General features: G+C 46.0%; 1 protein-coding gene across 8 annotated transcripts in view; it reads right to left on the bottom strand.

Moving 5' to 3' along the window:
• The window catches only part of LOC137456809 (zinc finger protein 469-like), a 138781-nt gene that overhangs the window by 70362 nt on the left and 50405 nt on the right, over nucleotides 1-18014 (bottom strand). For 3 of the 8 annotated variants that reach the window (XR_010991111.1, XM_068168434.1, XM_068168433.1), the window contains one exon: nucleotides 15832-15953. The exons of 4 other annotated variants lie outside the window; for them this stretch is intronic. Coding sequence is in view for 2 of the 4 variants with exons in the window: in XM_068168434.1 (XP_068024535.1) it covers nucleotides 15909-15953 (45 nt within the window). In the remaining 2 variants the exon portion in view is untranslated. Of the gene's footprint in view, nucleotides 1-15831; nucleotides 15954-18014 lie in introns of those variants that run through there. One more of the 8 variants, XM_068168436.1, reaches the window with a different exon arrangement.

The following is an 18014-nucleotide window of genomic DNA, read 5'->3' as shown; positions in this document are numbered from 1 at the left end:
AGCAGCTGAAGGGCTTGCACAAACAGGCAATAACTACACCCAGGCCTTGCACCTGGACCAAGGCAGAAATGGGAAAAGATCCAAGAGAACTGAGTCCCAGAAGAGGCTGCAGGCCAGCAATGGAGCACACAAGAGAGAGGCCCCCTAGCCCTCTCTGAGCCAAGGACTGCTCAAACCATAGCCACAGCATCCGGGAAGATACCAGACAGAGGAGCAAGTCATGAGTCCCCAGCTAATCTGCCACAGGATCCCATTTGTGGGAAAACCACAGATCACAGAACCTGTATTTCCAGTTTGAATCACTGCACTGGAAAAGTTAGATCTGTGCTTGCATCATTTAACTGCCTTTATATGTGGCATGTAATACCCACAACTGAAGAGAACCTGCAGATATAGTGTGTAAATAAGTTACAGTGCTGTTTGAAGATAACCACCACCCAAGATATTAGATCATAAAATATATAAAAATAAGCATTTTATTACAAGGCTCCATACCTAGAGACACTCAAGGTCAAATTGATGAGGCCCTGAGCAACCTGATCTAGCTGGAGATGTCCATGTTCACTGCATGGGGTTATACAAGATGACTTTGAGGGTCCCTTCCAACCTGATGCATTCTGTGATTATATGACCTCTTCTGGATGAAAGAATGGAATGGAATGGAATGGAATGGAATGGAATGGAATGGAATGGAATGGAATGGAATGGAATGGAATGGCATGGAATAGAATAGAATAGAATAGAATAGAATAGAATAGAATAGAATAGAATAGAATAGAATAGAATAGAATAGAATAGAATAGAATAGAATAGAATAGAATAGAATAGAATAGAATAGAATAGACCAGGTTGGAAAAGACCTTTGAGATCATTGAGTCCAACCTCTCACCCAACACCATCTAATCAAATAAACCACAGCACCAAGCACCCCATCCAGTCTCTTCCTAAACACCTCCAGTGATGGTGACTCCACCACCTCCCTGGGCAGCATATCCCAATGGCCAATCTCTCTTTCTATGAAGAACTTCTTCCTAACATCCAGCCTAAACCTCCCCTTGCACATCTTGTGACTGTGTCCTCTTGTTCGAGGACCATGAAGATGAAGAGCTGATGGAAAGGAAAGGGAGAGCTCCAGCCAGCCAGCTCATGGTTCAGGTTTTGAAGCATCACCATCCAAAAGAAAAACCTGGGAAGTTACTCTTGCATCACAGCTCTCCTGCAGAAACACGGTTTCATGCCTTCTTGTCAAAGCACCAGAGATGATCAGCATGCTGGAAAGGATAGAATTTGAGTTTCCAGAGCAGCAACAACAACAACAACAACAAATAAAGCAAGGATTGCACACAGAACTAATGGCATATAAGAAGACTTCAAAAGTTTTCATAACAGTGGTGCAAAGCATGCAGTTTTCATCTTGCAAAGACACAGAATTACCAGGAAATCCTGGCACTTCGGGACATGGTTTAATGCACATGGTGGTGATGGGCAGGCGGTTTGACTCAGTGATCTTAGTGGTCTTCTCCACCTGCAACAACTCTGTGATTGTGTGAAATTCAAAATAGCAGCTTCTTAGAAAAGTGGAGCACCACTGAGTGTCCAAGGCCAGGATTCATCAAGACTTCTACCTGTGGAAGGTCAAGTCTTCAACCTCAACTCACTTGAGCGTGTCCAGAGAAGGGCAACAAGGCTGGGGAGAGGCCTTGAACACAAGCCCTCTGAGGAGAGGCTGAGGGAGCTGGGATTGCTTAGCCTGGAGAAGAGGAGGCTCAGGGGTGACCTCATTGCCCTCTACAACTACCTGAAGGGTGGTTGTGGCCAGGAAGGGGTTGGCCTCTTCTCCCAGGCACCCAGCACCAGAACAAGAGGACATAGTCTCAAGCTGCGCCAGGGGAAGTTTAGACTCGAGGTGAGGAGGAAGTCCTTCACCGAGCGAGTCATTCGGCATTGGAACGGGTTGCCCAGGGAGGTGGTTGAGTCATCAACCCTGGAGGCGTTCAAGGGGAGATTGGACGTGGCACTTGGTGCCATGGTCTAGTCATGGGGTCTGTGTTGATAGGTTGGACTTGATGATCCTCGAGGTCCTTTCCAACCTTAGTTATACTGTGATACTGTGATACTGTGAAAGTGTCGAGAGATGTGAATTCCACCGAGTTCCATCATTCAGTGTTGCAAATGTTTTGTTCCTTGTTGGCTTTGTTGTTTTGGGTGTTTGTTTTTTTTTAGACATAGAGCTGGTGATGCACATAAAAAGAAGCTTGCTCATGATCAGGGGCAATAATTACAGATTTAACAAGTTGCCATTATACTTCTAAACATTTCACACTAATGCGTGAATAATTATTGGCCTAATTAAGAAGCCAATAGTGCATCTATACAGAAAGATGAAACATTACTTATGAAAATGACAGTGTATTTTATGTTGGATAAGAGGAAAAGGTAATTTGGCTACCTAATGGCCAGCCTGGATTTAATGCACAAAGCTCATAAACAAAAACAGGTAATTGCTATCCTTCAAAACATTTTAAAGGCATGTTTCCCTCCATCCCTACCCCTTTTTAGTCCCAGTTTTTAGCTCTCTGGTTATTTGCAGAGGTGAAATCAAACAGGAAACATCAGGAACTCCAGAAGCCTGAGAGATTTGGGGGGGTTGGGGATGAAGGGAAGGGAAGGGAAGGGAAGGGAAGGGAAGGGAAGGGAAGGGAAGGGAAGGGAAGGGAAGGGAAGGGAAGGGAAGGGAAGGGAAGGGAAGGGAAGGGAAGGGAAGGGAAGGGAAGGGAAGGGAAGGGAAGGGAAGGGAAGGGAAGGGAAGGGAAGGGAAGGGAAGGGAAGGGAAGGGAAGGGAAGGGAAGGGAAGGGAAGGGAAGGGAAGGGAAGGGAAGGGAAGGGAAGGGAAGGGAAGGGGAGGAGAGGTTCAGAGAGGAGAGGAGAGGTTCGGAGAGGTTCGGAGAGGAGAGGTTCGGAGAGGAGAGGTTCGGAGAGGAGAGGAGAAACCAGGTTGGAAGAGACCTTTGAGATCATCAAGTCCAACCTATCACCCAACACCATCTGACCAACTAAATCATGGCACCAAGAACCCCATCCAGTCTCTTCCTAAACACCTCCAGTGATGCTGACTCCACCACCTCCCTGGGCAGCACATTTCAATGGGCAATCACTCTCTCTATGAAGAATTTCTTCCTAACCTCCAACCTAAACCTCCCCTGGCACAGCTTGAGACTGTGTCCTCTTGTTCTGGTGCTGCTTGCCTGGGAGAAGAGACCAGCCCCCACCTGGCCACAAGCTGGGCTAGGGATAATGATGGCAACATGGGCTAATTGCAGTGATGCTTCCTACAGTATTCAAAACATAATTGCAGAGTACTCTGTTACTTTTCAACAAAAAGCTTCAGATGGATATGCCACAAACCCACCAGAAGAAGCCACTACTGGTTAAGGAACTTTTCACTAGGCTCTCAAAGCTGAACAGGTTACTAGAGTCAATATCCTCTCTGAATTGAGCCCTACAATGTTGGGGGGGGGGGGGGGGGGGCTGAGCTTTACAGAGGTTGCTTTTACTCAAGCCATTACCAACTATTAAATGAATTCTCTTCATTTCCCATTGTGTACAGCTGATGGAGTATGTGGGAAAAAGTCAGTCTCCAGGGCATTAACCCCTTCACTCTGCAGGACTTTTTATTATGCTTCAAAAGAAATTAGATGATCTCAGCTTCCTTCTCCCTCCCAACTTTGCCTCCATTAGGCCTGCTTGCATGAATAAGGGGTTGCAGAAACTGGCCCTTATATTGTAATGTAATCACAGATTGATTCAGCTCTGCAATCAGCCACTCATCTGTGATGATCAATTCAGGGTCCTGCCAAGAGCTTCTGGAAGCTAGCTCTCTACTGATCACATGAACCACTAAATAAAAAAGTTCCTTACATATTATTTTTCACTGCTTCATATCTCTTGTTCTGAGGGGTGTGAGAAAGCATCCTAAGGAATTATAATGAATCACAGAATCACCAAGGTTGGAGGAGACCTCAAAGATCATCAAGTCCAACCTGTCACCCAACACCTCATGACTAGACCATGGCACCCAGTGCCACATCCAATCCCCTCTTGAACACCTCCAGGGATGGTGACTCCACCACCTCCCTGGGCAGCACATTCCAATGACCAACAACTCTCTCAGTGAAGAACTTTCTCCTCACCTCCAGCCTAAACTTCCCCTGGCACAGCTTGAGACTGTGTCCGCTTGTTCTGGTGCTGGTTGCCTGGGAGAAGATTCCAACCCCCTCCTGGCTACGACCTCCCTTCGGGTAGTTGTAGAGAGCAATAAGGTCTCCCCTGAGCCTCCTCTTCTCCAGGCTAAGCAACCCCAGCTCCCTCAGCCTCTCCTCTCAGGGCTGTGCTCAAGGCCTCTCCCCAGCCTCGTCACCCTTCTCTGGACACCTTCAAGTGCCTCAATGTCCGTCTTATATTGAGGGGCTCAAATGAATGCTGCTTCTGCACATTAACAACACATCCATGCATACCATCCCCAACAAAAAGCCACCAAATACTCAAATCTTCATCTACAAATAGAATTTGCTGTTTAGCTTAAATATTTCTTTCCCAACCTCCTTCCTTCATTTGCCTCCCAGACTGAGCTTCAGCCAAGCTTTTGCTAATGCAGGTGGGTCAAACCATCACAGTGGTCTGTGGTTTGGAATGTGCATGTGGAGACAAAAGGGGACACCCAAAGATCAGCATCTCTGAGAGGAGCCCATTTACCAATGTCTGAACAGCTTACAACTGAACGTAAAAGTGTCTACTCGGTCTAATAAAAATGTAGTGCTATATTTGCCACAGCATAAATTTCCATCATAAACATGAAGAAGGTAAACAGAAAGCTGAATATTTACTGTGTCAAAGACTTAACCTTACTTTCCAAAGTTCGAGTCAAATGTTGCTGCTAATAATACCGACAAGAATATTTCCCTCTGACATGAGTGAAATTACTCTGACTTAGAGCACACCAAAGCACTGAATGGGGTAATTTTTCTCTTGCTTTATGACATAGAATTATAGAATTGTTTGGGTTGGAAAACACCTCTGAGATCATCAAGTCTAACTGTCAGCCTACGAGCACAGAGATCATTAAACCATACAATCATAAAATGGTTGGGCTGGGAAGGCACCTCAAAGATCATCTAGCTCCAAACCCCCTACCATAGGCAAGGACACCTTCCACTATACCAGATTGCTCAAGGCCAGGCCTAAGTTGTTCTTGAACACTTCCAGGGAGGGGACATCCACAACCAACAGAATTAACCAGGTTGAAAGAGTCCTTCAAGATCATTGCATCCAACCTACCATCCAACACCACCTAATCAACTAAACCATGGCACCAAGCACCGCATCAAGTCTCCTCCTAAACACTCACAGTGATGGTGACTCCACCACCTCCCTGGGCAGCACATTCCAATGGCCAATCTCTCTCTCTATGAAGAACTTCTTCCTAACATCCAGTCTAAACCTCCCCTGGTGCAGCTTGAGACTGTGTCCTTTTGTTCTGGTGCTGGTTGCCTCGGAGAAGAGACCAACCTCCACCTGCCTACAACCTCCCTTCAGGTAGTTGTAGAGAGCAAGAAGGTCTCCCCTGAGCCTCCTCTTCTCCAGGCTAAACAATCCCAGCTCCCCAGCCTCCCTGCCCTTCTCTGGACAGGTTCAAGAGGCTCAATGTCCTTCTTAAACAGAGGGGCCCAGTACAGGGGTATAGGGGTACAGGGGTCTTGCCCTGGTTTTCTTCAAAACGAGGAATATCCATAATTCTCCAACCCTGGCAAACTTTCCAAAGGAGCCCCTTCCAGTGCTGTTAAGGACAGACTGTGAAAAACTAAGTTGCATTTTACTGCCCAAGTATTTCCAGTGATCCTATGGGACTGCTCTTAGCATATGTCACCATTTAGTGTGAATAAATCACCACCCAGCTGGCCAGAAATTGGAAGTAATCGATGGGCTTTTACAGTGAGAGTTCAGAGGTGAAATGCATAGGGAAGTTCATCCAGCTTTGAAGAATAAAGCAAGATAAAAGTATTAACATTTGACTCCTCATTACCTTAAGAAAATAAAACAACAAGAAAAAGGTCTGGAATTTGGAAAATGTTCAATAATTTCTCATTATTTCTGCAGATTGCTCATAACTGGATCCAAGGATAAAGGGGGGGGGGGGGGGGAAGAAAATCAAGCCACTACTTAACTTGAAATATTAACTACATATTGTTCTTCTGTAAGCACTCAACAGACCTCTTCTTATTAAAATCATTGCAAATTGGAGCAGTAGTTCCCCTTCTGAATCAACATTCATTTGTCTCTCCTTCCCTTCTGAAGACTCTTGCAGTTTCAAGTCACACAAATAGTTATTTATTTATTCCCCCATAAAATGCATGCATGGTCCCAAAAGCCAGAATAAAGCATTCCACAGCACTCACAAATGCACTACTCATTATTACAAATTATTAGATCACTTCATCTTCTCTGCCAGTTCCTTCTTTAATAAATAAATAAAGACAGTTCCCCCCCCCCCCAGTGCAAGCCTAAAATACAAAACAATAAAAGTAATAGTAGTAATAATGATTTGTTTGCCTGGCCTTTTATGGTCCAGAAAACAAATGTCTGCTGGCTTGTCTTGCAGGGATACACACACTGCAAGCTGATACATGGCTGAGCCAGTCAGTTCCTCACCCTGAGGATGCTCAGCCTGGATGGAAAATGTTCACTTAGCATCACTGAATTTCCTTGGCTGGAAAAGGCCACTGCATTTGTTGAGTTCAGCCTAACACCACCACAGCCATCAACACATGTCCCAGAGTGCCAGGTCTGCATGTTTTTTTGAACACCTCCAGGGATGGTGACTCCACCACCTCCCTGGGCAGCAGGATCTGGAAATAACTACAGGAATCACAAGGTGAAGCCATGCTGTTCCTGCTTTGAGGCCTTCCTTTTAAGATGACATAAAGGTCTCTCATACCTTTGATTCAGAAGGCTTGTACACCAAGGGCAGCATCTTGAAAGGATGGTTGAAAGGAGGTTGCAATGAGGCCAGCGTTACAGAATCACAGAATCACCAAGGCTGGAAGAGACCTCAAAGATCATCAAGTCCAACCTGTCACCACAGACCTCAGGACTAAACCATGGCACCAAGTGCCACGTCCAATCCCCTCTTGAACACCTCCAGGGATGGGGACTGCACCACCTCCCTGGGCAGCACATTCCAATGGCTAACAACTCTCTCAGTGAAGAACTTTCTCCTCACCTCCAGCCTAAACCTCCTCTGGTGCAGCTTGAGATTGTGTCCTCTTGCTAGCCTCTTCTCCCAAGTGAATAACAACAGGACAAGAAGTAATGGCCTCAAGCTGTACCAGGGGAAGTTTATAATGGATATTAGGAAGCATTTCTTTACTGAAGGAGTGGTGAGGCGTTGGAACAGGCTGCCCAGGGAGGTGGTGGAGTCAGCATCCCTGGAGGTATTCAAAAGTGAGTGGATGCAGCAATTTGGGACATGGAGGTGTTGGTTAGGTTGGACTTGGTGATCTTGGAGGTCTTTTCCAACCATAACGATTCTATGATTCTGTGACTCTCTCATTTTTCTGGACTCCTTTGTGCAACTAACCATGTGTTTCCTGGAACACTGAAGCAGTCCAGCATCAGCCTCCATTCTGACACCAAATCCCACTTGGGGTATTCACCTTGATCTAGCTTTGTATCTTGCTTTATCCTGCTTCTCAAACCCAGCTTCTGCTCCAAAGAGCTATTCATTCACCTGACTTTTCTCATTAGTCCTTTCTTTTGTGTCAGGGACTTTTTTTCCTTCCATTACAGTCAAGGAGAGCAAGCATGTGACCAGAAAGGGTCTTTCCAGGCAAGAAAAGACAAGAGCAAAAGCAGGCTCTGCATTCTCAGTCACCCAAATCATGATACAAGTAACACAATAAAATACAAATACTTCTCAATCTCCTGGAAAGACATTGTGCTCAGAGGTGATGTAAAAAAGATTATGGGCTGTGCATGTCCCCCAAAATCCTTCTAACAGTGATGAAATCAAATTAATTTCCTAAGAGCTCCTGGAGTGAAATCACTTTATTTACTTAGAAGGCTCCATATTTCAGCCTTGTACACTGACTGAGAGTCAAAAAATACTTGTAGATAGTACAGCCCAAGCCTTTTCCTCTATTTGGACACCAGAGGATTTCTCACATGCTATGAAAGACTGCTCAAATCCAAAAGGAAATTGAAATCTTCACCTCTGAGGAGCCTGTGCTGCAGCTGCTCTGGTGATGTTGGAACCTAAACTCACTTCAAACCCAACTGGTTCTTGCATAAAGCATTTCTAGTAGGTGGGGGAGGAAAAATGAGGTGGAAATAACACACTGGGCCTTTCTTCACTTGCAAGGAGTATGCAGGTTCCTGGGGCATTTTCAGTACTAAGATCAACTAGAAGAGAGAGCTATAGGTGTTGGCATGATTTATTTGGGTTGTAACAAGAGAACACCCATACACAACACCCACAGGCAGCAGTAATCATTATGTGATGCTGTGGTTGTATTCTTTATTACTACACTTGAGGCAGTCAAAGTCAAGACTAATGTCTAATATGGCAACACAAGTCTGAAGGGTATTTACAGTAGCAGGAGATGTCTACAAGTCTTTGAACATAAATCCATAGGTTCTTAGAATGGCTTGAATTGGAAGGGACTTTAAGGATCATCTAGTTCCAACCCTGCTGCCTTGGGCAGGGACACTTCCCACTAGCCCTGGTTGCTCAAAGCCTCATCCAGCCTGGCCTTGAACACCACCAGGGAAGGGGCATCCACAGCTTCCCTGGGCAACCTGTTGCAGTGTCTCACCACCCTCACTGTGAGGAACTTTTCCTTAATATCTAATTTAAATCTACCCTGAACTAGTTTAAAACCATTGCCTCACCCTTTCACCACATGCCCTTACAAAAAGTCCCTCCCCAGCTTTTCTGTAGGCCCCCTTCAGGCACTGGAATTTCCTTCTCTTCTCCAGGCTGAAGAGCTTGTCCCTAATCTCTCAGCCTGTCCTTGCAGGAGATGTGCTTCATCCCTCTGATCATCTTTGTGGTCCTCCTGTGAACCTGGTAAAAGGCCTTACAGAAATTACAGTGACATGTGTGGCATCCTCTAAAAAATAGTCACCTGCTGTTTCTTTCTTTCTTTTACTATGTAATGGACTAAACTTCAGGATCTCAGTAAATCTTGCTTCACTCTAATCAAACCACAACAAGGTACTGCCAGTACTTGAAGGAGACCTGCAAGAAAGGTGGAGAGAGAGATTTTAGAAGGGGTTGTAGTGATAGGGCAAGAGCAATGGACTGAAGCATGAGGAGGGTAGATTTAGACTGGATATGAAGAATAAATTCTTTATACAGTGAGGGTAGTGAGACACAGGAACAGGTTGCCCAGGGAGATTGTGAATGCTCCCTCCCTGGAGGTGTTCAAGGCCAGCTGGGATGGGGCCTTGATCAGCCTGGTCTAGTGGGAGGTGTCCCTGCTCATGGCAGAGGGGTTGGAATTAGATGATCTTTAAGGTCCCTTCCAACCCAAACCATTCTGTGATTCTGTGATAAGGCAGGGGGCTTGATCTTCAAGAAGCATTTGTGATGCAGCTTCTCCTTCTACCTCCTTTGTCAGGCAAAGGCAAAACCAGCTTGTTAAATGGACTGCAATTCCTTTCACTCACATCTTCCCAGTACCTGCTACTGCATCAAACAATGGCACAGAGGCTCCAGCACAATCTGTGTAACATATGTTTGGAGCATAGAGTGAAAGAATCTTATTAGCTGGCTCTATTATTTGAAAAGAGCAGGAGCAAAATCGTTAGGAAGCTAAATTCTAGGTGCCAGGGCATTACACATCCCACAGAGATGAACAGAGAAAACTCACACCTCTTTCAAATGCTGCCAGAGTGTAGGCTGGGGAGGATAATGCAGCTCTGGGTTACACAATGGTCAGGTACTGCATGACCAGGGAAGGTGGAAACTTAAGCAAAACCACAAAAAAGCTTCTTTTCCAATGCTAAACTTTGCAAGAGGATCAGACTGCCATGTCACCGAGGAGCTGAAGAGCCCCAGGAGACAGCCAGCCATGCACAGTGCATTAGAGGCATCCACAAGCTTCCCACAGACATCTGCACTGAACAGGGAGAATTTGGCCCTTGCACACTCCTTCGTTTCTTGTACCTGGTCCTCGATTCCAGAAACACATGACAGGACACGAGGAAATGGCCTCAAGCTGTGCCAGGAGAGGTTCAGCTGGGATATCAGGAAAAATTCCTTCACAGAAAAGCTTACCAAGCATTGCAACAGGCTGCCCAGGGAAGTGCTGGAGTCACAGTCCCTGGAGGGGTTTAAAAATAGTGGAGCTTAGGGATATGGTCTAACAGTTGTGTAGAGGGAGACGTTGGGTTGTGGCTGGACTCACTGATCTTAAGGTCTTTTCCAACCAGGCAATTCTATGACTCTAGAAGTTCTTTGCAGGGTTTGGTCTATAATTACTGCTTATCTAGCCAATGAGGGCAAAAATGAAATGCCACTCCTCACACATGGACATCACCTTCCCCATGAGTGAGCAAGAGGAAGGAATTTGTCAACCTGAGCAGGACTGCTGCCCCTGCCAAACCTGCTGCACAGCAAAACAACTTCCCCCAGGGATTCTCAGGAACCTTAAACCAGTCTAATTTTAGTTGACAACACCAGCTGCACCATTCAGAACTGCAAAGGGCCTTAGAGTGTGCAGCCATCTACCAGCACCTCAGACATGGCTGTTTCAGAAGCTAACAGGAGTTGGATTTTGAAGGAAAATTTACTGTTGCAGGACAACAAGATGGGAATGGGGAGCATCTGAATCTCTGCTTAAAAAAATGATTGCTAGGGTGGAAGGCACCAGACAAGGATGGATGCTTTCTTCTTGCTGTTTGTTTTGTTACAGTAGTTAAGTCTCTTCATGCTCCTTAGGTTCTTTAGGAAAGGAATAGAATAGAATAGAATAGAATAGAATAGAATAGAATAGAATAGAATAGAATAGAATAGAATAGAATAGAATAGAATAGAATAGAATAGAATAGAATAGAATAGAATAGAATAGAAGAGAGGAGAGGAGAAATAGAGGAGAAATAGAGGAGAGGTTCGGAGAGGAGAGGTTCGGAAAGGAGAGGAGAGGTTCGGAGAGGAGAGGTTCGGAGAGGTTCGGAGAGGTTCGGAGAGGAGAGGTTTGGAGAGGTTTGGAGAGGAGAGGAGAGGAGAGGAGAGGAGAGGAGAGGAGAGGAGAGGAGAGGAGAGGAGAGGAGAGGAGAGGAGAGGAGAGGAGAGGAGAGGAGAGGAGAGGAGAGGAGAGGAGAGGAGAGGAGAGGAGAGGAGAGGAGAGGAGAGGAGAGGAGAGGAGAGGAGAGGAGAGAGGAGAGGAGAGGAGAGGAGAGGAGAGGAGAGGAGAGGAGAGGAGAGGTTTGGAGAGGAGAGGAGAGGAGAGGAGAGGTTTGGAGAGGAGAGGAGAGGTTTGGAGAGGAGAGGTTTGGAGAGGTTTGGAGAGGAGAGGTTTGGAGAGGTTTGGAGAGGAGAGGAGAGGTTTGGAGAGGAGAGGAGAGGAGAGGAGAGGAGAGGAGAGGAGAGGAGAGGAGAGGAGAGGAGAGGAGAGGAGAGGAGAGGAGAGGAGAGGAGAGGAGAGGAGAGGAGAGGAGAGGAGAGGAGAGGAGAGGAGAGGAGAGGAGAGGAGAGGAGAGGAGAGGAGAGGAGAGGAGAGGAGAGGAGAGGAGAGGAGAGGAGAGGAGAGGAGAGGAGAGGAGAGGAGAGGAGAGGTTCGGAGAGGAGAGGAGAGGAGAGGAGAGGAGAGGAGAGGAGAGGAGAGGAGAGGAGAGGAGAGTCCTATCCTGCTTTTGGAAGCAACTTCATTGTACCTTCAGCTGACTCTTTGCCAATGCCTACCAGAAGGACTGTCTTCCCTGCAACTGTCCCCTACAGACCTGACCTTGCTCTTTCACTTTTCAGAAAGGAAAGTCCTGTTTGAAGGCACTGAGTTTAGTTCTAGAACAGAATACAGCACATATTCTTTGGAAATGACCAGAATTTCTCTGTCTTTGCCGAGAAGCTTAGCTGGGAACTTAAAACTGCTTGCAGTTCACATCGGCTTAATTAAGTTTTAGGTGACAGGACAAGTGTATCTATTTTCCTTATTAATGTATTTCGTTTGCACAAGGCTGGTTATAAATATTGATCTGTTTGGATCATCAGCTGCAGTGCAGTTTTAAAAATAGAATGATTGAATCCAATAAAAGCCACATTTAAGAACAGCAGTTTAAGGCTTTTTAACACAGCAAAACCATCAGCTTAGTGCAAGGCAGCTGGATTGCAGACGAAACAAGCTCTGAGGCTGTTCCCAACAGCAGCTCCTGAAATAGAGGTTGCAAGTGTATCATTCAGCTGCTGATAAGAATCATGGTGTCTGCAGCTGGTTTGCTAGTGACAAATTGGCTTCAAAATGTCACCCTAAATGGTTAAAGTAGCCTGTGTAAATAGAATAGAGTAGAATAGAATTAACCAGGTTGGAAAAGAACTTTGAGATCATTGAGTCCAACCTATCACCCAACACCATCTAATCAACTAAACCATGGCACCAAGCACCCCATCCAGTCTCTTCCTAAACACCTCCAGTGATGGTGACTCCATCACCACCCTGGGCAGCACATTCCAATGGCCAATCTCTCTTTCTGTGAAGAACTTCTTCTTAACATCCAGGCTAAACCTCCCCTGGCACAGCTTGAGACTGTGTCCTCTTGTTGTGGAGGTCATTAAGTTAAAAGAGAGTATTATCATTAGATGTAGCATGAGTTCTTGCCCACATACAAATTCACTGCTGTGACAGCACTTGGTAGTACAGAGCTTTGTAGTATGCTCTTCAACACAGTGCTGAGGAAGGAGTTTAAGGACTACAGGACTTCAAATCAAAACAATAAAAATGTATTAGCAAGGCCACTGTGGAACTGCTCTGCAACAGTTCCTTTTCTCAACACACTGGCTCTGCTTTAAAGTTCATGCAGTCAAGGTTGAAAGGAAACTCCATTTTGCATCTTAAACAGAGAAATGGAAAATGTTTCATAGGCTTTTATTTCCTCTCCATGCTTTATTTGAAGATTATCATAAAGGGAGATTTTTCACATTGCAAAGACTCTAAACTGAAAGCCTTTCAAGGCTGCTGACAGTCATGACAAGTGTTTGAAAGCATCAGAACTGGCCTGCATCAGGAACAGTGTGGCCAGCAGGAGCAGGGAAGTCATTGTGCCCCTGTACTCAGCACAGGTTAGGACACACCTTGAGTACTGTGTCCAATTCTGGGCCCCTCAGTTTAGGAAAGATGTTAAGACTCTTGAACTTGTCCAGAGAAGGACAACGAGGCTGGGGAGAGGTCTGGAGCACAGCCCTGTGAGGAGAGGCTGAGAGAGCTGGGGTTGTTTAGCCTGGAGAAGAGGAGGCTCAGGGGAGACCTTCTTGCTCTCTACGACTACCTGAAGGGAGGTTTTAGCCAGGTGGGGGTTGGTCTCTTCTCCCAGGCAACCAGCACCAGAACAAGAGGACACAGTCTCAAGCTGCACCAGGGGAAGTTTAGGCTGGAGATGGGGAGAAAGTTCTTCCCAGAGGGAGTTGTTAGCCATGGGAATGTGCTGCCCAGGGAGGTGGTGGAGTCACCATCCCTGGAGGTGTTCAAGAGGGGATTGGATGTGGCACTTGGTGCCATGATCTAGTAGTCATGAGGTCTTGAGTGACAGGTTGGACTTGATGACCTCTGAGGTCTCTCCCAACCTTATTGATTCTATGATTCCATGATGAGCCCACCACCATTTGGAGAGCAACGTGAAGAGTTGTCCCTAACTGAGCAGTGCCTCCCTGAAAAAAACAACCTAATAATTGTATTTATATGGATTCTGTCAGCACATTTTCTGTGGCCTTAGAAACAAAACCCCAAAAAACCATTAGATTTGAAGGATTGTTTGATTTCTGTCAAATGAACATGTTAGTGGATTTCAAAGCACATTCGATACGGTAGTACTTAGGGGCTGAAACACAGAGCTGTGAGCTACAGAATGAGTAATCAACCCTGTGCATCAATAGCTACTTGTTATATTAGTATTTGCTTGATCCATATAAACACAGTAAAAGGATGAAAACAGAATCACAGCTTCATAGGAAATGCCTCCATAAAGCAGAGTGTTCTGCACATGCCTGACATAGCCTCATTTATTAGCATGTATTTCTTTAGGAGCAGCAATTTGCATAATTGGGGCTGAGGAAGCTGTTGGGAAGGGGCTGAATCACAGAATCATTGTGGCTGGAAAAAAAAGTCTCTAAGATCATCAGGTCCAACCACCAACCCAACACCACCATGCCCACAACAGGTACAGAAAGACTTTTTTCAGTCATTATCGTTCTTGAGGTAAACTGATCTCTCCTTGATGGATGAATCAGAGTTTTGGGCTTAAAACTAAATCCAACAGAATAAGCTAATCCACTGGGGGGTTTGATTAGAAGTAAGGGGAAATAGAGGAACCTTATAGTAGTGTTGCAGTACCTGAAGGGGGTTGAATAGAATAGAATAGAATAGAATAGAATAGAATAGAATAGAATAGAATAGACCAGACCAGGTTGGAAGAGACCTTCAAGATCATCGTGTCCAACCTATCATCCAACACCACCTAATCAACTAACCCATGGCACCAAGCACCCTGTCAAGTCTCCTCCTGAACACCTCCAGTGACGGCGACTCCACCACCTCCCCAGGCAGCCCTTTTCAGTGGGCAATCACTCTTTCTGTGTAAAACTTCCTCCTGACCTCCAGCCTGAACTTCCCCTGGCGCAGCCTGATACTGTGTCCTCTTGTTCTGGTGCTGGCTGCCTGGGAGAAGAGACCAACCTCTGCCTGTTTACAAACCCCCTTCAGGTAGTTGTAGAGAGCAATAAGGTCACCCCTGAGCCTCCTCTTCTCCAGGCTAAGCAACCCCAGCTCCCTCAGCCTCTCCTCACAGGGCTGTGTTCCAAACCCCTCACCAACTTCGTTGCCCTTCTCTGGACTCGTTCCAGCAAGTCAACCTCCTTCCTAAACTGAGGGGCCCAGAACTGGACACAGTACTCAAGGTGTGGCCTAACCAGTGCAGTGTACAGGGGCAGAATGACCTCCCTGCTCCTGCTGGCCACACTGTTCTTAATGCAGGCCAGGATGCCATTGGCCCTCTTGGCTGCCTGGGCACACTGCAGGCTCATGTTCATCCTACCATCAACCAGCACCCCCAGGTCCCTCTCTGCCTGGCTGCTCTCCAGCCACTCTGACCCCAGCCTGTAGCATTGCATGGGGTTGTTGTGGCCGAAAGCTGAGGAGGGGCTGTTTGCAAGAGCTTGCTGTAATAGGACAAGGGCCAATGGCTTTGATGTACAAAAGGGTAGATTTAGACTGGATAGTAGAAAGAAATTCCTTACAGTGAGGGTGGTGAGACACTGGAACAGGTTGCTCAGTTTGGTTATGTATGCCCTCTCCCTGTTAGGGTTCAAGGCCAGGTTGGATGGGGCCTTGAGCAACCTGGTCTAATGGGATGTGTCCCTACCCATGGCAGAGGGGTTAGAACTAGATGAGCTTTAAGGTCCCTTCCAACCCATATCACTCTATGATTCTGTGATAGCTGTAGAGCTAAATCCTTGTAACTAGGCAGATGGAGAGGCAGAGACAGTTTGCACTTGTTGCGACTTAGATCTCATGAAACCATGTAATGGAATAAGAGCCTTAGCAAAGAATTAAAACAAAGATGGAGGACTTTAATTGAAAACTTGCTCAATTAGCAGAGAGGCCATGAGGAGGAGGCAGCAGAGGATGAAATTTGATTAAGCAGAATCATACGTCCGGCTTCATTTTCAGCGATGTCACGAAAGCGATGACCTTGAAAGAGAAGATGTTAGAAGAGTGTAAAATAGGAGTTATCTCAATGGTGGTTAAAATAGAGAACTGATAATAAATGTTGTACAGCAAGGAAGCCTTAAATTAAAAGCACACATACATATATATTCAGGATAGAGAGATGGGTAGTCATAAATTGCAGTAATTGACACGTAATCCAAACTGATTACAATGGATCTAGGCAGAGGGAGTGCTAGGAAGTGCTCCAACTTCACCAATTTGACAATGGGGGAAGATCTCACTCTAGCTGACTGACTACTCAGGTGATGTTTTGACAGTTGGCATGACTCTACTGCATCAGATAACCCTTGTGAAGTAGAGTAGATTAAATCCTACAGCTACACCCAGCATCTGCAGCGACACAGCACTGACTCTTGAGTTTTACCCCCAAATGAAATCACCAAAGGACAGTCCTTCAGCCATGTGACACTGCTATCAATATACAAAGAGGCCCTTCTTTTGACAAGTGAGGTAACAGATCAACTTGACAGCCTCTGTTGAAAACAATGATGTGATTGATCCTGTTACAAAGAGGTTTGGCACCACCTTGCTCTTACAGATCCACAGAACGGTAGGGGTTTGAAGTGACCTCTGGATATCATTGAGTCCAACCCCACTGACAAGGCAGGATCACTCAGGGCAGGTCACAGAGGAAAGTGTGCAGGCAGGAGACTCCACAACTTCTTTGGGCAGCCTGCTCCAGGGCTACAGCACCCTCACAGCAAAGATTTTCCCCATGTTGGAGTGGAACTAACTGCATTCCCGTTTGTGTCCACTAGTATCAGGTGATAGGATGAGAAGAAATGGCCTGAAATTGTGCCAGGGGAGGTTTAGGTCAGGTATTAGGAAAACATTATTTCCTGAAACAGTGGTCAGGCATTGGAATAGGCTGCACAGGGAAGTGGGCAAGTCAGTGACCCTGGAGGTATTCAAGAAACATGTGGACATGGCCCTTTGGGAGATGGTTCAATGGCCATGATGGTGTTAGGTTGATGGTTGGACTCAGTGACCTTAGAGGCCTTTTCCAGCAGAAACAATTATATAATTCTATGAAAACTTCAGTGATTTTCTCCCACACCCTTGCATTCTGCCTTTGCTGGAACAGAATTGAAGGCATTTAAGACAAAGGCTAATGGCCAAAGCCTGCGTGCTGCAGCCTGTCCTGCAAGCACAGCATCAAGACTCTTGACAAAGGACATGGCAGAGTTTATCACGATGTGACATTTGCTACTGTGAATTGACAGACTGGGTTGCACCTGTCATGCTCAGAATGCAGGTGGGAGTTTTCCTTTCCTCTTGCCAATATGAGGTTCTGGCAATCCATACACATTTGGCCAAGTCATCACTGGACGTTCCAGTTGCACCTGCACCACTTAGGATCTGGGCTCCAGATCCCATCTGCTAAAAAGACACGAGAGTTTAATGTGGCTCTCACAGCATTACAGCATGGTAGGGGTTGGAAGGGACCTCTGCAGATCACTGAGTCCAGCCCCTCTGCCAGAGCAGGATGACTGAGAACAGCCTGAGGCTGTTACCTGCTTATCTCATCATACATTCATCATGTATTCAGTACCTGATTGGTCATGCAGTAGAACTGACATTAGTTATTGATTGATTTTAATTAAAAGGTCACAATCACATTCACTTCATCTTCTTAATTTGGTGATTGAACTGTTTATCAGGGCTTACATGAACTGTTGTAAAATCAGGGTAATTCCAGCTAGGACACCATGACTACATTGACACTTCACAGCGATTCTGACACGGAGCAGAACCAGAGATCTCTTTTCATCTCTCTTCATTGGTGGCCAGGGATTGGGTGAGGAGCAATGGACACAAACAAACACAGGAAGTTCCACCTCAACATGAGGAAAAAGTTCTTTGCAGTAAGGGTGCTGGAGCCCTGGAACAGGCTGGCCAGAGAGGTTATGGATTTTCTTTCTCTAGAGACTTTCTTTCCAAACCTACCTGGACATGTTCCTGTGTGGCCTGGCCTAGGTGAGGGATTTGGCCAAGGGGTTGGACATCATGACCTCCAGAGGT

The sequence above is a fragment of the Melanerpes formicivorus genome, unplaced genomic scaffold (genome assembly GCF_026170545.1).
Source record: "Melanerpes formicivorus ecotype bairdi unplaced genomic scaffold, bMelFor1.0.p_v2 SCAF_138, whole genome shotgun sequence".
NCBI lineage: Eukaryota > Metazoa > Chordata > Aves > Piciformes > Picidae > Melanerpes > Melanerpes formicivorus.
The sequence above is the reverse complement of the archived record's forward strand: the minus strand, read 5'-3'. Positions and strand labels throughout refer to the sequence as shown.